The sequence below is a fragment of the Doryrhamphus excisus genome, linkage group LG6 (genome assembly GCF_037039965.1).
Source record: "Doryrhamphus excisus strain RoL-2023G ecotype Guam linkage group LG6, RoL_Dexc_Guam_v1.1, whole genome shotgun sequence".
Taxonomy (NCBI): Eukaryota; Metazoa; Chordata; class Actinopteri; order Syngnathiformes; family Syngnathidae; genus Doryrhamphus; species Doryrhamphus excisus.
Genome location: NC_136362.1, coordinates 1,723,725 through 1,750,909, shown reverse-complemented (window position 1 = coordinate 1,750,909; position 27,185 = coordinate 1,723,725). Strand labels below are relative to the sequence as shown.

The following is a 27,185-nucleotide window of genomic DNA, read 5'->3' as shown; positions in this document are numbered from 1 at the left end:
ATTATACCATTTATGTATCTCAACTCTAAAACAGTCTCTAGTCCCTTTGACATCGCGATACTCTAGACAGATCGCGAGATGCTTTCACTGACACCCCAAACATCACATCCACCTTGCAGCTGCATCTCATTTTTTTCTGTTGTTATTCTCGTTTAAATCACAATACGTGTTAACTGGAGGACAATATATTTTTCAAATACTTTAAACATTTATACAAAAGACTGGTTTACTTGTGTACATTCTTTTTTTGCTGTTTTGAGTGAACACGATTAAACGAAGTTCCCATTTACGACACTAAGATGGGAATGCACAGGTGCGCAGGCGCAGGTTTCGGAGCAGTCGTAACATTTGATGTTAAGCTAACAGTGTGGCTTATAAACGTGAGTAACCTGGTTATTTGTCATTCTTTTAATGCTAGACACTGTTTGATATTTTGATATATTTTGATATTGTAATATGTTGGGATTCAGCCGCCGAGCTGGTCGCTAACTGCCTAGCTAAGTTAGCCATTGCTACTAATTATGCTATTGTTAGCATGCTATTTCAGTGTTTTTAGTGTACTGCTTTACAGCGGAGATGTTATGTTGCTAACTGTTAGCTTTATAAACATCGCAGTAGGGTAAATTAATGTCATTGATTATTCACAATAACATATAGTTAAAGGAAAATTGGCTATTTGAGAAATGTGTATCAAAGTGGTAGCTACTAGCATTCATCGGGACCCCGGAAGTAACAGAAATTCTCAGTACATTTTACTGCATTTAATGATGCTGGGAAATCCCATATAATTCACTCAAAACATGCGAATTCATCTTAAATGACGTGGTGTTTTTGAACGCAACTCATTGTTCATAATAAAACAGTTCAAGTCTGATTCAAATAATGTGATTAAAGGAACCGTACAACTTCCTGTTTCGGTGGCGAGGCCAGTAATGACTGAAAACGGCCACAAGGTGGCAGTATTTCACGTGGAAGTGAAGGGGAAAACAACACATAAAAGAGGTACGGCACTGTCATTTTAACGCATGCGCACACACACCAGGATCAGTCCCAATGGTGAATATTGTAAATAGTTCATGGTGTATATATTTTTAAATGACATATTTGGATGTTTTTGTGATGTTTATGTTATGTTATATTTTTTACATCTGAACAAAAAGACCTTTTGAAAAGAATGTAAGGAGGTGTTTATTGGCTACTGCAGCGACCTCTTCAGGAAGTCAACCAGGAGGTGATGAGGGAAACCAAAGTCCATCTGAATCAGCACAAAACCCTGACAACAAAACACAAAGACTTTGGTAGCGTTGACGCAAAATACCATCGAATACTTTGCTCCGCCCCCTATTTCTCCAATATTAGTCCCCTAACAGCTGGACTTTATTCCCAAAATATTTAAACTCTTTGACCAGAATATTTGTACTTCATTACCATAATATTATGACTTTATTCCCATAATATTATGACTTTATTCCCATAATATTTTGACTTTATTCCCATAATATTTTCATTTTATTCCCATGATATTTTGACTTTATTCCCATAATATTTAGACTTTATTAGACTTACATGACCAGGAAGGACCTCAGGGTTGGAGATGTCAAATAAGTTGGCTCCCTGTTTGTCCAACAGCCTGGTTAGTTCTCTTTCTAGCACTGCAATAGCAAACACATCACCTTTACCATAGTTACCATATTTACCACCTTTACCATATTTACCACCTTTACCATATTTAACACCTTTACCATATTTACAATCTTTACCATATTTACCACATTTACCATCTTTACTATATTTACCACCTTTAACACCTTTACCATAGTTACCATATTTACCACCTTTACCATATTTACCACCTTTACCATATTTACCACCTTTACCACATTTACCATCTTTACTATATTTACCACCTGTAACACCTTTACCACCTTTACCATATTTACCACCTTTACCATATTTACCACCTTTACCATATTTACCACCTTTACCATATTTAGCATCTTTACCATATTTACCACCTTTACCATATTTACCATCTTTACCATATTTACCACCTTTAACACCTTTACCATAGTTACCATATTTACCACCTTTAACACCTTTACCATAGTTACCATATTTACCACCGTTACCATATTTACCACCTTTACCATATTTACCACCGTTACCATATTTACCACCTTTAACACCTTTACCATAGTTACCATATTTACCACCTTTACCATATTTACCACATTTACCATATTTACCACCTTTACCATATTTACCACCTTTACCACCTTTACTATATTTGCCATGTTTACCACCTTTACTATATTTACCATATTTACCACCTTTACCATATTTACTATTTACCATATTTACCACCTTTACCATCTTTAACACCTTTACCATATTTAACACCTTTACCATATTTACCACCTTTACCACCTTTACCATCTTTAACACCTTTAACACCTTTACTACCTTTACCATATTTACCATTTACCATATTTAACACCTTTACCATATTTACCACCTTTACCACATTTACCATCTTTACCATATTTACCACCTTTAACACCTTTACCATAGTTACCATATTTACCACCTTTAACACCTTTACCATAGTTACCATATTTACCACCTTTACCATATTTACCACCTTTACTATATTTGCCATGTTTACCACCTTTACCATATTTAACACCTTTACCATATTTACCACCTTTACCACCTTTACCATCTTTAACACCTTTACTACCTTTACCATATTTACCACCTTTACCACATTTACCATCTTTCCATATTTACACCTTTAACACCTTTACCATATTTACCACCTTTACCACCTTTACCATCTTTACCACCTTTCCCATATTTACCACCTTTACCATATTTACCACCTTTACCATATTTACCACCTTTACCATATTTACCACCTTTACCATATTTACCACCTTTACCATATTTACCACCTTTACCATATTTACCACCTTTACCATATTTACCATATTTACCACCTTTACCATCTTTACCATCTTTAACACCTTTACCACTTTTACCTTTACTACCTCTACTACCTTCACCACCTTTACCATCTTTACCACCTTTCCTCCTCTATTAGTCAGTACTTCTTAGTCAGTACCACCAGTGTGTACTTCTTACCAGACAGCACCTTAGGGATGCCAATCCTCATCACAGCTTCTTTGATGAACTCCAGTTGTGCTTCATCTACCTAAAAAAAATAAACCATCATAAAACATCAAGAACACATTTGATTGCAATTTGATGTTGATTGACAGGAACGTCCAAACTGGATTCCAACCAGGTGTCATGGTTTTCTATCCAAGCTGTGACCATGCAGTAGCGGCTACATGTAGTACTTGTAGTATTTTGCCTAGTATTTGAAGAATTAGCAATGCATCTGAGCAGTACACTTACCAAAGGATTTTGGTGGAGCTCAGCATGTGGAATCAGCAGCCTGGAGGAAGAAAAGGCTGATGACTGATAAGCATGTGATGTCTGGCATCCAGTTGTTTTACTATAGGGGTGCTATTTCACGTCTAAGGGGCTCTAATGATGGTAAAACGTCTATTTAGAAGGATGTGAGCAAGTTTTCTGTTGTCTTGTCTCTTATTTTCTCTTATGTCTACTATATTGGGTCGTAGGTGACTATAGGGGTGCTATTTTACGGCTAGAGGGCTCTAATGATGTTAAAACGTCTATTTAGAAGAATGTGAGCAAGTTTTCTGTCGTCTTCTTGTCTCTTATTTTCTCTTATGTCTACTATATTGGGTCGTAGGTGACTATAGGGGTGCTATTTTACGGCTAGAGGGCTCTAATAATGTCATGTGTGTTAATAACTGACATTTAGAGTGTCATGAACAGGCCTTTCTGTGTCTTATATGTCTGATTTTGTCTGTCGACTATATTGGGTAATGGGAGTGTAAAGGTGACTATAGGGGTGCTATTTCATGGCTAGAGGGCTCTAATGATGTTAAAATGTCTATTTAGAAGGATGTGAACAAGTTTTCTGTAGTCTTATTGTCTCTTATTTTCTCTTATGTCTACTATATTGGGACGTAGGTGACTATAGGGGTGCTATTTTATGACTAGAGGGCTCTAATGATGTTAAACCGTCTATTTAGAAGGATGTGAGCACGTTTTCTGTCGTCTTATTGTCTCTTATTTTCTCTGACGTCTACTATATTGGGTTGTAGGTGACTATAGGGGTGCTATTTCACGTCTAGAGGACTCTAATGATGTTAAAACGTCCATTTAGAAGGATGTGAGCATGTTTTCTGAAGTCTTATTGTCTCTTATTTTCTCTTATGTCTACTATATTGGGTCATAGGTGACTATAGGGGTGCTATTTTATGGCTAGAGGCCTCTAATAATGTCATATGTGTTAATAACTGAAATTTAGAGGGTCAAACAGGTTTTCTATGGTCTTAAGTTTGAAAATATTCAATTTACTAATATAAAGGAGGGATGACTGTACTGTACTAAGATGAACTGTGATAAAGGAGGGATTACTGTACTGTACTAAGATGCTCTTACTGTGAAGGGTTGCTGTGCAGGAAGAGGTGTTTGTCGGCGTAGGAGGCGGTGATGTTGGTGCTGATGTCCTGTGCAGGAAAGACACACAAAGTTAAACTCCTTCCAAGAAATAAGTCAGTCAATCATATTCACAATATGCATATTCAATCATTTCTCTTCATATTAAAGTACTTTATCCATATGTTACTATTCATCATACTAGTATATTATATCAATACAATTAATTAATTATTGATAAATATACAGTATATATCTATACAATCACGATGGATATAATAGCAAAAAATCTAGACATAATATTAGCTAATATAAAGTTGTATCAGTCAAATATGAAATACATGTAAAAAAAATGCATTATATTAATAGTTGTTATCAATTGTAATAATATTTGACAATATTAAAAAATATGACTAATTCATCTTTTTATTTTAATGAGACGTATTATATTGGCCAAAAAAATAAATAAATAATAATAATAATAATAATATAAAGTTGTATCAGTCAAATATTAAATACATGCAAAAATTCATTATATTCATAGTTGTTATCAATTGTAATAATATTTGACAATATTAAAAAATATGACTAATTCATCTTTTGATTTTAATGAGATGTATTATATTGGCTAATAATAATAATAATAAAATAATAAAAATATCATAAAATAATATATAAAAAATAAAAATATTATAAAAAATAAAAATATTATAAAATAATAAAAAATATATAATAAAATAATAAAAATATTATAAAATAATAACAATTAAATAAATAAATAAAATAAAAAAATAATAATAATTCCCTCATTATGCCATGATATTGCTGACACTGTGAATAATAACAACATGAATAGAATATGAAATGAATAGTATAGTATAATGACATATACAGTACATATACAGTACACAATATATGATTTTCAGCAAGTCTAACCGTTTGGAAGACGAGTGTGTCCCGAGCGCCGCAGCTGAGTCGGACCGAGACCTCGGCCCTCACGGCCGTCCCGGAGGTGGAGGTGCTGATGTGGGGGGGAGACGACGTCCTCGCGTGGAGCTCGGGAGAACTTCCTTCCGACAGACACTACAACACGCCAGCACAGCGTGAAAACAACACAACCCCCTTCCCCGAAGGTAGTACTACTACTACAAGGTACGCATCTTGTACCTTTGTCATGAACTCAGGCACGCGGGAGGAGAAATTGGTCTTGAAAAGGTCCTGAAAGGACATCCGGAGACATATAGGACATATAGAAAAAAACAACCATTCACATTCATACCTATGGACAATTTGGAGTGGCTAATTAACCTGATTTTAATGATTTTATTGTTATTATTTTATTTATTATTTTTTATTATTTTATTTATTATTTTTTATTATTTTATTTATTATTTTTTATTATTTTATTTATATTTATAATTTTTTAAATATTTTTTTATATTTTATTATTATTTTATTATCATTATTTTTGGGATCTCATTAAAATCAAAAGTGTGCCCGATGACAGTGCACCTTACTTGGCCACACCATGTGGCTCCACCTGCTCTAGATGCCGGTTCCCCTGACCTCCAGGGCTGCTTGTAGAGTGTGCCCGATGACAGTGCACCTTACTGGGCCACACCATGTGGCTCCACCTGCTCTAGATCCTGGTTCCCCTGACCTCCAGGGCTGCTTGTAGAGTGTGCCCGATGACAGTGCACCTTGCTGGGCCACACCACGTGGCTCAACCTGCTAGATCCTGGTTCAACTGACCTCCAGAGCAGCACACCGGGGCTGCTTGTAGAGTGGCTAATTAACCTAGCGCCCACGTGGAATCGAACTCCGGTCTCCTAGCTGTGTGACCTGCACGCTAAACACTGATATATATATATATATATATATACCCAAAAACCCCTAGCGGGGCCCCTCTAGGAGCCAGGATCCCAGACAAAGGCCTTATATAGAAGCCACTAAAGCCCCCCCCCAATACTGACCACGCCTACTTTGTTGTGATTGGTCGGTTGTGGTTGATGTTATGACTTTAACAAGCATGTGTTTACGGTCAAGTCTGTTCCTGTGATGTCCAGCTGGAAGCGGCCATCTTGGTGGGCGGCGGCCACCATCGACCTCAAGACCTGGTCTGGGGGTGAAAGCCAGTTTTAGTACTAGTACTAGTACTAGTAGTAGTAATTTTTGATCGTATTCTTATTATTCATTCATAATTGGTTCTTTCATTATATTTATATTTCAATATATTATATTTAGATTTATGAGCCATTGAGTCGAGATGCTATGATCTGCTGTGATGTGCGGACGTGTGTAAGAAAGCACTGACCCGAGATCCAAAAGTAGAGCATCCTGTGGTCAGTCAGCTGACCAGGATGGAAGGCTGAATGCTGAACGAGCGTAGACGTGTTTTTGTACTTCATCCAGCCCTGGAAGAGGGACAAAGGTCAAAGGTCAAAGGTCAACCCGTGACCGTGTATAGAAATGAGATGAGATACTGTATGAGATACTAGGTAGTACCAGATACTGTATACTGTATGAGATAGTAGGTGGTATCAGATGCTGTATACTGTACCAGATACTTGGTAGTATCAGATGCTGTATACTGTACCAGATACTAGGTAGTACCAGATACTGTATACTGTATGAAATAGTAGGTGGTATCAGATGCTGTATACTGTACCAGATACTAGGTAGTATCAGATGCTGTATACTGTACCAGATACTAGGTAGTATCAGTTGCTGTATACTGCATGAGATAGTAGGTGGTAGTACTGTATGGTACTGATAGTACTGTATAGTAGGCGGTATCAGATACTGTATAGTAGATACTGTATAGTAGGTGGTATCAGATACTGTATAGTACATACTGCATAGTAGGCGGTATCAGATACTGTATAGTAGATACTGCATAGTAGGCAGTATCAGATACTGTATAGTAGATACTGTATAGTAGGCGGTATCAGATACTGTATAGTAGATGGTATCAGATACTGTATCGTAGGCGGTATTAGATACTGTATAGTAGATACTGCATAGTAGGCGGTATCAGATACTGTATAGTAGATACTGTATAGTAGGCGGTATCAGATACTGTATAGTAGATGGTATCAGATACTGTATCATAGGCGGTATTAGATACTGTATAGTAGATACTGCATAGTAGGTGGTATCAGATACTGTATAGTAGATACTGCATAGTAGGCAGTATCAGATACTGTATAGTAGATACTGTATAGTAGGCGGTATCAGATACTGTATAGTAGACACTGTATAGTAGGTAGTATCATATACTGTATAGTAGATACTGTATAGTAGGTGGTATCAGATACTGTATAGTAGATACTGTATAGTAGACACTGTATAGTAGGCAGTATCAGATACTGTATAGTAGACACTGTATAGTAGGCAGTATCATATACTGTATAGTAGATACTGTATAGTAGGCGGTATCAGATACTGTATAGTAGATACTGTATAGTAGATACTGTATAGTAGGCGATATCAGATACTGTATAGTAGGTGATATCAGATACTGTATAGTAGATACTGTATAGTAGGTGATATCAGATACTGTATAGTAGATACTGTATAGTAGCTACTGTATAGTAGACGGTATCAGATACTTTATAGTAGATACTGTATCGTAGATACTGTATAGTTGGTGATATCAGATACTGTATAGTAGGTGGTATCAGATACTGTATAGTAGGTGATATCAGATACTGTATAGTAGATACTGTATAGTAGGTCATATCAGATACTGTATAGTAGATACTGTATAGTAGGTGATATCAGATACTGTATAGTAGGTGATATCAGATACTGTATAGTAGATACTGTATAGTAGGTGATATCAGATACTGTATAGTAGATACTGTATAGTAGGGGATATCAGATACTGTGTAGTAGGTGATATCAGATACTGTATAGTAGATACTGTATAGTAGATACTGTATTGTAGACGGTATCAGATACTTTATAGTAGATACTGTATCGTAGATACTGTATAGTTGGTGATATCAGATACTGTATAGTAGGTGATATCAGATACTGTATAGTAGGTGGTATCAGATACTGTATAGTAGGCGATATCAGATACTGTATAGTAGATACTGTATAGTAGGTGATATCAGATACTGTATAGTAGATACTGTATAGTAGGTGATATCAGATACTGTATAGTAGATACTGTATAGTAGGTGATATCAGATACTGTATAGTAGATACTGTATAGTAGGTGATATCAGATACTGTATAGTTGGTGATATCAGATACTGTATAGTAGATACTGTATAGTAGGTGATATAGATACTGTATAGTAGATACGGTATAGTAGGCGATATCAGATACTGTATAGTAGATACTGTATAGTTGGTGGTATCAGATACTATATAGTACACTTCCCGTGTGCGGCGTGAGACATGGTGAGTGGTGCGACCTTGTGGTAGGACTCGATGTAGTTGTGGGTGATGACAGGAGCAGCCGTGAGGCCCACGTCCACACTGATGTCTCCGTCACTCAGGAACTCCTCTGGACGGCAAAGATGGGGCCAGAACGATATCAGCATGTTGTCCAATGAAACAGCGTTAGCATTCATAGCCACTGACAGGAAGCCGTGAGTGAACATGATCCATCCACGGCCACCAGAGGGCACTCTGTGCTACACCAATGGATGGATTGATGTGGGATGAGATCGGGAGCTCGGTGAACTAGACTAAAAGTATGCAGGTGTGTATTTTGTTGTGTTATATGTTGTGTGTGATGATGCAATGATTAGCTTGACGTGTTTCCAGTGGAAGCATCACCTGCTCGTTCTTGGATGAAATCTGCTAATATGTTTGCCACTTTGTTGATCTCTTTACAAATCTGCAACACACAAATACAAAGACAGATTTATTAGACATTTTGTGCCCGATGACAGTGCACCTTGCTGGGCCACACCATGTGGCTCCACCCGCTCTAGATCCTGGTTCCCCTGACCTCCAGGGCTGCTTGTAGAATGTACCCGACAACAGTGCACCTTGCTGGGCCACACCACGTGGCTCCACCTGCTCTAGATATTGGTTCCCCTGACTTCCAGGGCTGCTTGTAGAATGTGCCCGATGACAGTGCACCTTACTGGGCCACACCATGTGGCTACACCTGTTCTTAATTCTGGTTCCCCTGACCTCCAGAGCGGCACACCGGTGCTGCTTGTAGAGTGTGACCGACGACAGTGCACCTTACTGGGCCACACCACGTGGCTCCACCTGCTCTCGATCCTGGTTCCCCTGACCTCCAGGGCTGCTTGTACAGTGTGCCCGACGACAGTGAACCTTACTGGGCCACACCACGTGGCTCCACCTGCTCTAGATCCTGGTTCCCCTGACCTCCAGGGCTGCTTGCAGAGTGTGCCCGACGGCAGTGCACCTTGCTGGGCCACACCACGTGGCTCCACCTGCTCTAGATCCTGGTTCCATGGGTGCATAAGACTAGCTGTCTACGCACTACTTCCTGCTACACCACTCTAAGCATCATGGGAAGTGTAGTTGTTTTAGCACAGCGGAGCTTCTAGGTGCACGTACCTGTGCCTTGATGACTAGTTTCACTGTCAACGTCATGAAGTCAGTGAAGAGCTTCTTCAGCCAGTTTGGTCTGAACGTACACACACATGGCACAGTGGTATTGAAGTATTGAAGTAGTAGATGTAGTACTGTAGATGTAGTACGAAGTAGTGATACATGAACTTACTGTTTGTCTCCCTGCAGGTGCAAACGCAGCGTGTCAAAGTTCAAGTAGCAAGACGACGTGTCCGCCGCCACTTTGCCCTTCCTGCTGCAGTCTGGCATCACAGGTGAGGTCACATGTTCGATATCCAACACAGTAAATATTACTTCAATAGTAGTATTTACCCTGACAGGGCAATTCCTCATTTACTGTAATCGTTTGGTTATTGGGCTACTTTTTACTTTTTATTCATAAATGGCATCATTCATGGCAATATGGCAATACTTTAATATGGTAATACTTCAGTATTGTAATACTTCAATATGGCAATACTTTAATACCTCTATATGGCAATACTTCAATATGGCAATACTTCAATATGGCTATACCTCAATATGTCAATACTTCAATATGGCAATACTTCAATATGGGAATATGTCCATACCTCAATATGGCAATACTTCAATACCTCAATATGTCAATACTTCAATATGTCAACACTTCAATACCTCAATACGTCAGTACCTCAATACGTCAATACGTCAGTACTTCAATACCTCAATATGTCAATACCTCAATACATCAGTACTTCAATACTTCAATATGTCAACACTTCAATACCTCAATACGTCAGTACCTCAATACGTCAGTACTTCAATACCTCAATATGTCAATACCTCAATACATCAGTACTTCAATACCTCAATATGTCAATACCTCAATACATCAGTACTTCAATACCTCAATATGTCAATACTTCAATATGTGAACACTTCAATACCTCAATACGTCAGTACCTCAATACGTCAATACGTCAGTACTTCAATACCTCAATATGTCAATACCTCAATACATCAGTACTTCAATACTTCCATATGTCAACACTTCAATACCTCAATACGTCAGTACCTCAATACGTCAGTACTTCAATACCTCAATATGTCAATACCTCAATACATCAGTACTTCAATACCTCAATATGTCAATACCTCAATACATCAGTACTTCAATACCTCAATATGTCAATACCTCAATACATCAGTACTTCAATACCTCAATATGTCAATACCTCAATATGTCAATACTTCAATATGTCAATATCACAATACTATGTCAATACCTCAATACTTCACTACCTTAATATGTCAATACCTCAATATGTCAATACCTCAATACTTCAATACCTCAATACGGCAATACCTCAATATGTCAGTACTTCAATACCTCAATATGGCAATACCTCAATTTGTCAATATGGCAATACCTCAATATGACAATACCTCAACATATCAATACCTCAATATGGCAATACTTCAATACCTCAATATGTCAATACTTCAATACCTCAATATGGCAATACCTCAATATGTCAGTACTTCAATACCTCAATATGGCAACACCTCAATATGTCAATACTTCAATACCTCAATATGTCAATACTTCAATACATCAATATCTCAATACTTCAATACCACAATATGTCAATACTTCAATATGTCAATACCTCAATACTTCAATACCTCAATACGTCAGTACTTCAATACCTCAATATGTCAGTACTTCAATACCTCAATATGTCAGTACTTCAATACCTCAATATGTCAATACTTCAATACGTGAATACCTCAATATTGTAATATTTCAGTACCTCAATACTTCAATACATGAACATGTCAGCATGCGTGTGTTTGATGAGGGAGGCCTCACATAGTTTGGGTTTGATTCCAAGGTCGATCTGAGCCTCCATGTCAAAGTGGATGGACTGATTGATGCTGGTGCTGAAAGGAAGACGTACGAACACCAACACGTTTCATTCATTTACAACTTTTGGCTCCCAGGTGGACACTTTTGGCTTTTCTCATTAATTAGGATTTTTTCCTCCAAAAAGTTGAAGTTTTTATGATCATTTGCCAACAATATAAATGTAGGACTTTTTTCCCGTAAATGTGCCGCATTTTGATTGGCGGATTTCGGCCTCACAAAAAGCATCTGGACAGAAAATATTTTTCCGTATTCATAAACGATAACTCGCTTCGGGGGTCGGCGATAAAAAATGTCGGGAGACGATACGCACGAGGGGGCGGAACGTTCCGTTAAAGAGAAAGGCCAAAGAAGGATGAGAATAGTCGGGAATCTCTCACAGCCAGCTTCCGTATCCGTATCGGATGATCCCGTTGAAGACGGCCGATACGTCGCTGATCTCCATGGCGATGCCTTCGCCGGCCACCAGCTCAAAGGAGCTCCGACCGATGGTCAGGTTGTGGATCTCCAAGCTGAAGCGGGGAAGAGAAAACAAGGAAGTGGCGAGCGGCGTCTACGTGGGATGTGGCGAGGAAAGATAATCACTTGTCCAGGCCGTACGACACCGTGCCCAGGAATAGCACCGACTTCTCCGCCCTCATCCCGGGATAGCGGGCGTGCCGGAACGCCGCCTCCAACACTTTGCTGCTTTTCTCGTTCACTGCACAAAACAACGCCATCAACATTTACAACTTAATTCTCCTAATATTTATATATATATTAATATTAATATTGATATGTTTTTTCCTAAATTTAACACTTTCTTCTCATAAATGGATGACTTTTGTCTTGGAAATGTACCACTTTTTTCTCATCAATTTAAGAATTTATTCTCATCAATTATCTACTATTTTCTCATCAATTTAAGAATTTTTTCTCATCAATGTAAGACATTTTTCTCATAAATTTAAGACTTTTTTTTCTCATACGTTTAAGAATTTTTTCTCATCAATTTAAGACTTTTTTCATAAATTTAAGACATTTTTCTCATCAATTTAAGACATTTTTCTCATCAATTTAAGACTTCATTCTCATAAAATTTAAGACTTTTTTTCTCATCAATGTAAGACATTTTTCTCATCAATTTAAGACTTTTTTTTCTCATACGTTTAAGAATTTTTTCTCATCAATTTAAGACTTTTTTCATAAATTTAAGACATTTTTCTCATCAATTTAAGACATTTTTCTCATCAATTTAAGACTTCATTCTCATAAAATTTAAGACTTTTTTTCTCATCAATTTAAGACTTTATTCTCATCAATTTAAGACATTTTTCTCATAAATTTAAGACTTTTTTTCTCATCAATTTAAGACTTTTTTTCTCATCAATTTAAGACTATTTTTCCCATCAATTTAAGACATTTTTTCTCATCAATTTGACACTTTTCTCATCAATTTGAGACTTTTTTCTCATCAATTTGAGACTTTTTTTCTCATCAATTTAAGACTTTTTTTTCTCATCAATTTAAGACTTTTTTTTCTCATCAATTTAAGACTTTTTTTTCTCATCAATTTAAGACTTTTTTTCTCATCAATTTAAGACTTTTTTTCTTATCAATTTAAGACTTTTTTCCCATCAATTTAAGACTTTTTTTCTCATCAATTTAAGACTTTTTTTCTCATCAATTTAAGACTTTTTTCTCATCAATTTAAGACTTTTGTTCTCATCAATTTAAGACTTTTTTTCTCATCAATTTAAGACTTTTTTCTCATCAATTTAAGACTTTTTTCTCATCAATTTAGACTTTTTTCTCATCAATTTAAGACTCTTTTTCTCATCAATTTAAGACTCTTTTTCTCATCAATTTAAGACTCTTTTTCTCATCAATTTAAGACTTTTTTTCTCATCAATTTAAGATTTTTTCTCATCAATTTAAGACATTTTTCTCATCAGTTTAAGACATTTTTGTCACCAATTTAAGACTTTATTTTCGTAATCAATTTAAGACATTTTCGTAATCAATTTAAGACTTTATTCTCGTCAATTTAAGTCTTTTTTTCTCATCAATTTAAGATTCTAAGATTCACATGAAATATCTACTTTTTTCGCCTAAAATTAAGACTTTATTCTCATGGATTTGCTACTTTTTTCTCATCATTTTCTGACATTCTCATAAATGTACTATTTTTCTCATAAAATTAAGACTTTATTCTCAGCAATTTACTTGTTTTTTTTCTCACAATTTCCAACATTCTCATAAATGTACTGTTTTTCTCATCGATTTAAGACTTTATTGTAATGAATTATCTACTCTTTTCACCAAAAATTAAGACTTTATTCTCATGGATTCACTACTTTATTTCTTCATAAAATTAAGACTTTATTCTTATGGATTTATTATTTTTTCTCCAAAAATTAAGACTTTATTCTCTTGAATGTACTACTTTTGTCTCATCAATTTCCAACATTCTCATAAATGTACTATTTTTCCTCATAAATTAAGACTTTATTCTCATCAATTTACTAGGTTTTTTTTGTCACAATTTCCGATATTCTCATACATGTACTATTTCTCTAATCAATTTAAGACTTCATTCTCATAAATTTGCAACTTTGTTCTCATAAAATTACTAAATAATTTTCATAAAATATGTACTTTTTTCTCATAAAATTAAGACTTTATTCTCATGAATTTGCAACTTTGTTCTCATAAAATTACTAAATAATTTTCATAAAATATGTACTTTTTTCTCATAAAATTAAGACTTTATTTTCATGAATTTGCTACTTTTTTCTCATCAATTTACTACTTTTTCTCATCAATTTAAGACTTTACTGTCATGAATTTGGTAATTTTTTCTCATAAAATTAAGACTTTATTCTCATCAGTTTACTACTTTTTTCTCACAATTTCCAACATTCTCATAAATGTACTATTTTTTCATCAATTTAAGACTTTGTTCTCATAAATTTGCTATTTTTCATCATAAAATTAATAATTAATTTTCATAAATTATGTACTTTTTTCTCATAAAATTAAGACTTTATTCTCATCAGTTTACTACTTTTTTCTCAAAATTTCCAACATTCTTATAAATGTACTATTTTTTCATCAATTTAAGACTTTGTTCTCATAAATTTGCTATTTTTTATCATAAAATTAATAATTAATTTTCATAAAATATGTACTTTTTTCTCATAAAATTAAGACTTTATTCTCATGAATTTGCTACTTTTTTCTCATCAATTTACTACTTTTTCTCATTAATTTAAGACCTTACTGTCATGAATTTGGTGTTTTTTTCTCATAAACTTAAGACTTTATCCTCATCAATTTACTACTTTTTTCTCACAATTTCCTACATTCTCATAAATGTACTATTTTTCTCATCAATTTAAGACTTTGTTCTCATAAATTTGTTATTTTTTTCCTCATAAAATTAATAATCATTTTCATAAATTATGTACTTTTTTCTCATAAAATTAAGACTTTATCGTCATCAATTTGCTACTTTTTTGTCATAAAATTAAGAATAAATTTTCATGAATTTAGTACTTTTTTCCATAAAATTAAGACTTTATTTTCTCACAAATGTACTACTTTTTTCTCACATTACTATAATACTGATTGGATGATGCAATAATGGGTGGTACCACACGGCTAAATAAATAGCATATATTGACATAACGTTAGCGGATGATGCAATGCTACAAATGGAGAACGAAAGCATGTGACTGGCGTCCTGTGACGTCAAGGACGGACGACGAGGCTCGGTCGAAGGGTGGGCCGCTACTCACGGACGACGGCCGCGGGGTAGGTGAGGCGGCACACGGCGCCGGTGGAAGCGTAAGCCGAGTCGGGGTCCGGCAGGCACGCGTCACGGGTCCCCAACAGAGACAAGACCAGAAGGATCCACGGTGGCAAACGTCCAGCCGTCATGGTGTCGTTTCCGTGTGCGCGGATCCAAACTCCAAACGACCGCGTTCCCAGTTTGTGGTGCGGACTGTGACCCTCTATGTCCGCCCCCCCCCCCCCCCCTCCCCAATCCCCCCATGCGACACACAAACGTCGTGATTCCTTTGAACGCACCACAGAAACAAAGTACAAGTAATCCGGAACATCATATCTAATAATATATAAGCAGCAAGTGCAAACTTTATTCCCATAATATTAAGACTTTATTCCCATAATAATATTACACTATTCCCATAATATTAAGACTTTATTCCCATAATAATATTACATTATTCCCATAATATTAAGACTTTATTCCCATAATAATATTACATTATTCCCATAATATTAAGACTTTATTCCCATAATAATATTACATTATTCCCATAATATTAAGACTTTATTCCCACAATAATATTACATTATTCCCATAATATTAAGACTTTATTCCCATAATATTACATTATTCCCATAATATTAAGACTTTATTCCCATAATAATATTACATTATTCCCATAATAATATTACATTATTCCCATAATATTAAGACTTTATTCCCATAATAATATTACATTATTCCCATAATAATATTACATTATTCCCATAATATTAAGACTTTATTCCCATAATAATATTACACTATTCCCATAATATTAAGACTTTATTCTCATAATAATATTACATTATTCCCATAATATTAAGACTTTATTCCCATAATAATATTACATTATTCCCATAATATTAAGACTTTATTCCCATAATAATATTACATTATTCCCATAATATTAAGACTTTATTCCCATAATAATATTACATTATTCCCATAATATTAAGACTTTATTCCCATAATAATATTACATTATTCCCATAATATTAAGACTTTATTCCCATAATAATATTACATTATTCCCATAATATTAAGACTTTATTCCCATAATAATATTACATTATTCCCATAATATTAAGACTTTATTCCCATAATAATATTACATTATTCCCATAATATTAAGACTTTATTCCCATAATAATATTACATTATTCCCATAATATTAAGACTTTATTCCCATAATAATATTACATTATTCCCATAATATTAAGACTTTATTCCCATAATAATATTACATTATTCCCATAATATTAAGACTTTATTCCCATAATAATATTACATTATTCCCATAATATTAAGACTTTATTCCCATAATAATATTACATTATTCCCATAATATTAAGACTTTATTCCCATAATAATATTACATTATTCCCATAATATTACATTATTCCCATAATATTAAGACTTTATTCCCATAATAATATTACATTATTCCCATATTAAGACTTTATTCCTATAATAATATTACATTATTCCCATAATATTAAGACTTGAATATAGACGAGAATGTGACATTATTCTCATTGTATTATGACATTATTCCCATAATTTTATGACTTTATTCACATAATTTTATGACTTTATTCCCATAAAATTATGACTTTATTCCCATAGTATTAAGACTTTATTCCCATAATAATAACATTATTCCCATAATATTAAGGCTTTATTCCCATAGTATTATGACATTATTCTCATCGAATTATGACATTATTCCCATAATTTTATGACTTTATTCACATAAAATTGACTTTATTCCCATATTATGACTTCATTCTCATAATATTGTGACTTAGTTCCATAATATTAGGACAGTATTCCCATAATTTGATGACTTAATTCACATAAAATTATGACATTATTCAAATCAAGTCATACTTTTATGTGACTAAAGACATAAAATTATGTGAATAAAGTCTTAATATTATGGGAATAATGTCATATTATTATGAGAATAAAGTCATATCAATAAAGTCATAATGTGGGAATAAAATCATAATTTATGTGAATAATGTCATAATTTTATGTGAATAAAGTCATAATATTATGGGAATAAAATCACAATTTATGTGAATAATGTCTTTGGAATAAAAAAAATGCCATGCTAGTATCATCTGGGTGGGTGTCAAACATACGGCTTGCGGGCAAATGTGTTTAATCCGGCCCTCGAGATGATTTTATAAAGTATAAAAATAATGTTTTTCAATTGAATTAACTGCTGTTCTAATGACGACCACTGGATGGCGCCATTGTACCTGCTTATATTGTGTTGTACCAGTCATAATAATTATGGTGGTGTTCATACAAGAATCGAACCTTCATGCCGAACAGTATGACAACTTTGATTGACAGCGGAGAATAGAAGAGGCAAATGACCGATATGTTTTTATAAAGTATAAAAATAAGATGTTTTTCAATTAAATTAACTGCTGTTCTAATGACAACCACTGGATGGCGCCATAGTACCTGTTTATATTTAAGTGCTGCTAGCTACCTTATGTTGTACTGGTCATAATAATTACGGTGGTGTTCATAGTATGTTTTTCGATGCTGGAAGAATCGAACCGTCATGCCGAAAAGTATGACAACTTTGATTGACAGCGGAGAATGACCGAGACGTTAAGAGTGGAAGCTAGCAGTGTTAGCTTGCGTGGATGAGTACTAGTATAATATACTACAATACACCAGGTTGTGTTTTACATCTTTAATGGAAGGAATGTTTTACACATGGAAGTAAATCACAGAACACACTTCCGTGGCAGTCCTTCAAAATAAAAGCACAGTTTGTCTGTGTATACAAAAGCGCCATTTTGGCCAATGTCATAATGGCGTGTGACCTCGGTGGTATCATGATGGCGTTCTTTTTCCAGCAGCTGGGCAAACATGCACACATGGTGTAAATATTAATCCTCCCAGTGTTGGGGGGGGGGGGGGGGGGGGACGCCGACATCATGGAAGGTCAAGCGACTTTGTAGCGTAGGCGAAAGGTCAAAGATAAGATCCTTTCCCCCCTCAGTGGCGCATCGATACCACAATCAATCCTTTTCAATGTGAAACGTATCCCCTGATATCATGATATCATCATGTGACCACATTGGTGATCAGTTGGCCACGCCCCGAGGAGCCTCGGGTACTAGCGAAGAGAAGAAGGTTTTGAAGAAGACCCACACGGTCCACATTACGGGCGCCCTTAGCTGAGGCACCAGAACGGCGGCCATCGGTTCCGTGGGTCTTTCCGCCACGTCGGCAGCCTGAGGGGACACCCGACACTCGTTAGGTCACACCTAAGACTTCCTGTCACTAATTAAAGTCTGACTTACAGGGTCTGGGATTGTGTTGTTATTCTCCTGGTCTTGGTTGGCTCCTTGGACCTGCTCTGGCCTCCTGACGGTCAGCCAGCCTGTGGTGTGACTGGGAAACAAACACTAAGTCAACATGGGATCCATCTGTCAATCATGCATGTTCATCAATGAGCCGTAGACATAATAAGACATATAAGACATTTACCACCTTTTAAATACACTTTTTAAAACATTATTAGAGCCTTCTACACATAAAATAACACCCCTATAGTCACCTTTACACTCCTATTACCCAATATAGTAGACTTAATAAGACATAAAAGATATTTACCGCCTTCTAAATACACTTTTTTAACATGATTAGAGCCTTCTTGACACAATAACACCCCTATAGTCACCTGTACACTCCTATTACCCAATATAGTAGACATATAAGACATTAACCACCTTCTAAATACAGTTTTAACATGATTAGAGCCCTCTAGACATGAAATAACACCCCTATATCACCTTTATACTTCTACTACTCAATATAGTAAACATAATAAGACATATAAGACATTTACCACTTTCTAAATACACTTTTTGTAACAGGATTAGAGCCCCTTAGACATGATATAACACCCCTATAGTCACCTTTACACTTTATTACCGAATATAGTAAACATAATAAGACATATAAGACATTTACCACCTTCTAAATAGACTTCTTAACATGATTAGAACCCTCTAGACATGAAATAACACCCCTATAGTCACCTTTACACTCCTATTACCCAACAAAGTAGACATAATAAGACAAATATGTTGCTTACAAACCTCTCAAGTAGGCTTTCTAACCTTATAACCCTATTAGAGCCCTTTAGACATGAAATAACACCCCTATAGTTACCTTTACACTCCTATTACCAATATAGTAGACATCATAAGACATTTACCACCTTCTAAATACAATTTCTAACATGATTAGAGCCCTCTAGACATGAAATAACACCCCTATAGTCACCTTTACACTTCTATTTTCCAATATAATAGACATAAGACATTTACAACTTTCTAAATACACTTTTTTAACATGATTAGAGCCTTCTAAACACAAAATAACACCCCTATAGTCACCTGTACACTCCTATTACCCAATGTAGTAGACATAATAAAACATAAGACATTTACCACCTTCTAAATACACATTTTTGTAGCATGATTAGAGCCTTCTAGACATGAAATAACACCCCTATAGTCACCTTTACACTCATATTACCCAATATAGTAAACATAATAAGACATTTACCACCTTCTAAATAAACTTCTTAACATGATTAGAGCCCTCTAGACATGAAATAACACCCCTATAGTCCCCTTTACACTCCTATTACCAAATATAGTAACCATAATAAGACATATACCACCTTCTAAATACACTTCTTAACATGATTAGAGCCTTGTAGACATGAAATAGCACCCCTATAGCCACCTGTACACTCCTATTATCTAGTATAGTAGACCTCATAAGAGAATGTAAGACATAGAAGACCTGTTTAGTAACCTTTCAATACAGATTTAAGTATGATTAGAGTCCTCCAGAAAGGACCTAACACCCCTATAGTGACACTGACAGGATGATTGTGCTATATGCTATATGCTAAGGTGTGTGTTGTATACTCACAGGTAGATGAGGAGGAGGGCGCCCATCACCAGCAGGAAGCGACTGAGGTCGGAGTTGAAGTATACGATCATGAGCAATACACCAAGTCTGGAGGCGGAGTACAACCAGTCCAGCCAGTCCCGGTCCAGGTCTTCTTGGTCCTCCATTACAGGCCCACCCTGGGCGTTCATCCTCATGTTCTGATTGGCTATCCCCGCGTCCACCAAGGCGCCGTCCTGTGCCGGATCGGGGTTGGCCGCTCGGAGGTTGTTGATGGGGTTCTGGTCGGCGATGGGCGCTGGCACGGGTACCTGGTGGGCCGGGACGGGGTGGTGTGCTGGGGAGGGGGAGGGGGCCGCTGCCGCCCAAGCTGCGTGGCTGTTGGTGGACGACAACATTTGATTACAAGCATGGCCGTGACATTATTATTATTATTATTATTATTATTATTATTATATTTTCTATTGTACTATTTTTATTATTTTTTAATGGATGAGAAACAAACAAAACAAAATAAAGTTATAATTTCTGGGAAATTAACTTGGGAATAAAGTCATCATATTATGGGAATAAAGTCATAATATAATGGGAATAAAATCATGTTATTATGGGACTGAACCTACAATTTCATAAAAGTCATAATATTATGGGAATAAAGTCATATCATTATGGGAATAAATTAATATGGGAATAAATTAATATGGGGATAAATTAAAATGCCATTAAAGTTATATTATTGGAATAAAGTCATAATATTAAGGGAATAAAGTCATAATTTTATGGGAATAAAGCCATAATTTTATGGAAATAATATATTTTTATGGCCATAAAGTCATTATTTTATGAGAATAAAATATGACAATACAGTCATATTATGGAATAAAGTAATATCATTATGGGAATAAAGTCACAATTTCTGTGAATAAAGTCATAATTTTATGTGAATAAAGACAAAATTATGGGAATAAAGTCTTCATATTATGGGAATAAAGTCATATCATTATGGGAATAAAGTCATAACTTATGTGAATAATGACATAATTTTATGTGAATTAAGTCATAAAATTATGGGAATAATGTCATAATATTATGGAACTAAGTCACAATATTATGAGAATAAAGTCACAATATTATGGGAATAAAGTTATATCGTTATGGGAATAAAGTCATAATATGGGAATAAAGTCACAATATTATGGGAATAAAGTCACAATATTATGGGAATAAAGTCACAATATTATGGGAATAAAGTCATAAAATTATGGGAATAATGTCATAATACAATGAGAATAATGTCATAATACTATGGGAATAATGTCATAATACTATGGGAATAAAGCCTTAATATTATGGGAATAATGTCATAATACTATGGGAATAAAGTCTTAATATTATGGGAATAATGTAATATTATTATGGGAATTAAGTCTTAATATTATGGGAATAATGTCATATTATTATGGGAATAAAGTCTTAATATTATGGTAATAATGTCATTATTATGGGAATAAAGTCTTAATATTATGGTAATAATGTCATATTATAATGGGAATAAAGTCTTAATATTATGGGAATAATGTCATATTATGGGAATAATGTAATATTATAATGGCAATAAAGTCTTAATATTATGGGAATAATGTCATATTATTATGGGAATAAAGTCTTAATATTATGGGAATAATGTCATATTATTATGGGAATAAAGTCTTAATATTATGGTAATAATGTCATATTATTATGGGAATAAAGTCTTAATATTATGGGAATAATGTCATATTATTATGGGAATAAAGTCTTAATATTATGGGAATAATGTAATATTATTATGGGAATAAAGTCTTAATATTATGGTAATAATGTCATATTATAATGGGAATAAAGTCTTAATATTATGGGAATAATGTAATATTATTATGGGAATTAAGTCTTAATATTATGGGAATAATGTCATAATACTATGGGAATAAAGTCTTAATATTATGGGAATAATGTCATGTTATGGGAATAAAGTCATAATTTTATATCATAAAATTATGGGAATAATGTCATAATACAATGAGAATAATGTCATAATACTATGGGAATAAAGCCTTAATATTATGGGAATAATGTCATAATACTATGGGAATAAAGTCTTAATATTATGGTAATAATGTCATATTATAATGGGAATAAAGTCTTAATATTATGGGAATAATGCCATATTATTATGGGAATAATGTAATATTATAATGGGAATAAAGTCTTAATATTATGGTAATAATGTCATATTATTATGGGAATAAAGTCTTAATATTATGGGAATAATGTAATATTATAATGGGAATAAAGTCTTAATATTATGGTAATGTCATATTATTATGGGAATAAAGTCTTAATATTATGGGAATAATGTCATATTATAATGGGAATAAAGTCATGATATTATAGGAATGATGTGCAAGAAGATAACTGTACCAAGATTATTTAAGAATAAATCCCCCCCCCCCCAGCAAACGTGTAAATAAGAGTGATGTTTCTATGAATAATAAATAATAAAAGACGTGGTTAGCACAGCAAGAGCGAGCCGTTAGCAAGGAGGAAGATACCATTGCATGTAGTACTGTTGATACTGTTGGGTGTAGACGTGCTGGAGCCATAGGAGTTGTTGGGGGCTGTACAGGGAGTACGCTGGGAATGTGGGCGGGGTCACCTGTGGTGTGGGGGGCCTGCAGGGGACATATGAAAGTCATGTTATTGTCACATGACCTGTACTACATACACATTGTACAGGCATCCATGCCATGGACACGCGTCACACCAAACAAGGACTAAGTACTTCCTGTTTTGTCTTACACTGGCATGCCGGGCGATACGGGGGCAGCTTGGCGGGACGCTGGGACATTCCTCTGCCTTGGCTCTGCTGCTCCGATGGGACTGTCTGATGCCGAGGATGGCGTGGGCCCTTCAGGCTGCTCTCCATCTTTAACCTGCTAGAAAAAGATTCGCCCAGTAAAGGAGACTATAGGGGTGTTATTTCATGTCTAGGGGGCTCTAATCATGTTAAAAAGTGTACTTAGAAAGTGATAAATGTCTTACTATGTTTACTATATTGGATAATAGGAGTGTAAATGTGACTATAGGGGTGTTATTTCATGTCTAGAGGTCTCTAATTATGTTAAAGTCTATTTAGAAAGTGATAAATGTCCTATATGTCTTATTATGTCTACTATATTGGATAATAGGAGTGTAAAGGTGACTATAGGGGTGTTATTTCATGTCTACAGGTCTCTAATTAAGTTAAAGTCTATTTAGAAGGTCATAAACAAGTTATATCTTATTTTCTCTTATTATGTTTACTATATTGGATAATAGGAGTGTAAAGGTGACTATAGGGGTGTTATTTCATGTCTAGAGGGCTCTAATCATGTTAAGTCTATTTAGAAAGTGATAAATGTCTTATATGTCTTGTTATGTTTACTATATTGATAATAGGAGTGTAAACTTGACTATAGGGGTGTTATTTCATGTCTAGAGGGCTCTTATCATTTTAAAAAGTCTATTTAGAAAGCGATAAATGTCTTATATGTCTACTATATTGGGTAATAGGAGTGTAAATGTGACTGTAGGGGTGTTATTTCATGTCTAGAGGGCTCTAATCATGTTAAAATTGTATTTAGAAGGTGGTAAATGTCTTATATATCTTATGATGTCGACTATATTGGGTAATAGAAGTGTAAAGGTGACTATAGGGGTGTTATTTCATGTCTAGAGGGCTCTAATCATGTTAAAAAGTGTATCTAGAAGGTGGTAACTGTCTTATATGTCTTATTATGTCCACTATATTGGGTAATAGAAGTGTAAAGGTGACTATAGGGGTGTTATTTCATGTCTAGAAGGCTCTGATAATGTTAAAACGTGTATTTAGAAGGTTGTAAAGACATTTTCTATCCCTTCACTTCTCTTATGTCTACTATATCGGATAATAGGAATGTAACTGACTATAAGGGGTGTTATTTAATGCCTGAAGGGCTCTAATAATGTTAAAACATGTATTTAGAAGGTCAGGAAGAAGGTTTCTATGTCTTGTGTTTTATTTTGTCTTATTATGTCTACTATACTGCGTAATAGGAGTTATTATAGTTACTTATAGTTTGCATTTATAGTTCCACCGCATGCGTCGAGTTGACTTTGGGACATAAACCGATGTCAACAGACATCACTGCTTGATACAGGTTATAACCGCTCCTCACCTGTGAGCTTTCCCCCAGAGGTGACTGTCGCTGCATCCTGATGGCAAAGACCAGATGCAATGTCGGGATGGAGTCAGGCTGAGAAAGCAAAGAGAGAGAGAGAGAGGAGCCTGACATGATGTGCCATGAGTCCTACAAGTAGTGCGATGAAATGTGTCCAAACCTGTCTGAAGAGATCTCTCATGTGAAGATGGTCCGGTAGAAGCTTACCGGCGTAGATAAGCTTCTGGTCACGCTCGGTCTAAGGCAGAGGCCAAACGATACAACATTGAGGCTGAATACTGGTATCTGGAATACAGTATCCTTCAAAAATAGTGTACTCACACACTGGACAAAATAAAAATCACCCAAAATGCTATAATCTGAGTAGGAAAAATTTGGATTTTTTTTGTGTAAAAATATATACAAATAAATATAATTTAAAAATAAGAAACATGCTACTACAAAATTCCAGAACTCATAAATTCACATAAAATCCTAAATGCTGTTTGTTCACAAATATACTTGTGTGTATACTTTACACTAGTATTGATGAGACACAATGTATTATGGGTGGCTGTGTTTCTTATTGTTTTTTTTAATATATATATATATATATATTTTTTTAAATATTTTATTACAAACTTCAATTGTACAAAACAGTATTAGCAGAATTACAAGAACGTTCTTATTGTTTATGCAAAGTGCCTGTCAACGTTTCTTGTGGAAAATAAACTGTGGCGCAAGCGCAGATTGTCTTAACCGGGTTCTTTTCCGTGATTAGTATCAAAATACAATGCGGCGCATGCGCAGATCGAATTAAACGTTCTTTTTCGTGATTACGTACCAAAATACATTGCGGCGCATGCGCAGATCGTCTTAAGCGGGTTCTTTTCCGTGATTGCGTATCAAAATACAATGCGGCGCATGCGTAGATCGCCTTAAACTGGTCTCCGTGATTACGTATCAAAATACAATGCGGCGCATGCGTAGATCGTCTTAAACGAGTTCTTTTCCGTGTTTGGTACCAAAGTAAAAATAAAACAAAAATACAAGCCTGTTTCGTTTCAATTTGTTTCATGAAAAAGACTTAAAACATTAAACATTGCCCCCAAGTTACATTTTGTCTCATTTTCATACAGAAATGGAGAAAAACAACACAGCTGTTCCGCAACCATTCCAATACATGACTTTAGCTACTTCCGCTATAGTTAGCATACAGAACGTACCGGTTGTGTTGGATAAACGGCCGCCAAATGTGTCTTGAGGTCCTTTACCGTCCAGTCCAAATGGACGCCCTCGACGGTTTGGTCGTCCACAGCCTGGCTGGGTGTTTTTATGACAAGAGTCATTTTCTTTCCTTGAGAGCCCACCCCCGCCATTCTTACACTTCTTCTCGCGCTTGGTTTGCGATGGAACTTGCTACAAAGTGTACGTCCTCCTACTTAGCAGAAGCAAAACTGTAATGAAGTAACAGTCCGGCCAAACTAGAAAAAGAAACAACACCCCTAGACTAAATAGTTATCTCGACAACTGCGCTTACGTCCACTGTATTGTTGCCAAACACTGTGTCCGCTTTTGATTGGTTCATGGTCTGCTCGAGCTCTGACGTGGAATGCCTCGTGTCGAGCACGTTGTGAGCATGCGCATTTCAAAAATAAAAAAAAAGGTCGTTAAATGTTACTGTTACTCACTTTGTCTGCCACCTATCGATATTCTAACACATACAAATGGAAGGCCTTTGTCAGGATATGACAAATATCACCGATGCAGGAATAGTTTGAAGTATTCCCAACTGTGTTTACAAAGCATAATGGAAAATGTTGGGAAAAACAAGACAATTCAGGGAAAACAAGTGTGGTAATTGAGAGAGTGAGAGCTCTGTCTGATAACTAACAACTGTGTGTTACTGTTAAGTGTCAGTGTAGTCATGTTGCATCATGTGGGAATGTATTTTCAGTTGAAAAATAAATATAAAAATAAAAATAATGATAAAAAATATATAAAAAATAAAAAATTAAACAAATAAATTAAAAAATAAAAATTTAAAAATAAAATTAAAATTAAAATTAAAATTAAAATTAAAATTAAAATTAAAATTAAAATTAAAATTAAAATTAAAATTAAAATTAAAATTAAAATTAAAATTAAAATTAAAATAAATTAAAAAAATAAAATAAAAATAAAAAAATAAAATAAAAATAAAA

General features: G+C 34.9%; 2 protein-coding genes across 2 annotated transcripts; both read right to left on the bottom strand.

The window, feature by feature from the left end:
* Positions 1-1,163: 1,163 nt before the first annotated feature.
* Positions 1,164-15,978, bottom strand: cetp (cholesteryl ester transfer protein, plasma). The gene is made up of 17 exons (XM_058086788.2): positions 15,771-15,978; positions 12,577-12,691; positions 12,372-12,503; positions 11,938-12,008; positions 10,255-10,345; positions 10,089-10,158; positions 9,330-9,390; positions 8,963-9,054; positions 6,851-6,950; positions 6,576-6,655; positions 5,704-5,754; positions 5,473-5,619; positions 4,540-4,607; positions 3,421-3,460; positions 3,145-3,214; positions 1,567-1,652; positions 1,164-1,273 (listed from the first exon to the last, which is right to left on the bottom strand). The coding sequence occupies exons 1-17, from the start codon at positions 15,910-15,912 to the stop codon at positions 1,196-1,198; spliced, it is 1,494 nt and encodes a 497-aa protein (XP_057942771.2). The 5' UTR covers positions 15,913-15,978; the 3' UTR covers positions 1,164-1,195.
* A 2,536-nt stretch (positions 15,979-18,514) lies between these two features.
* herpud1 (homocysteine-inducible, endoplasmic reticulum stress-inducible, ubiquitin-like domain member 1) lies at positions 18,515-26,587 on the bottom strand. Its single transcript, XM_078791100.1, has 8 exons — positions 26,208-26,587; positions 25,163-25,240; positions 25,000-25,077; positions 23,603-23,739; positions 23,356-23,475; positions 20,786-21,142; positions 19,138-19,228; positions 18,515-19,068 (listed from the first exon to the last, which is right to left on the bottom strand). The coding sequence occupies exons 1-8, from the start codon at positions 26,358-26,360 to the stop codon at positions 18,919-18,921; spliced, it is 1,164 nt and encodes a 387-aa protein (XP_078647226.1). The 5' UTR covers positions 26,361-26,587; the 3' UTR covers positions 18,515-18,918.
* Positions 26,588-27,185: the final 598 nt, after the last annotated feature.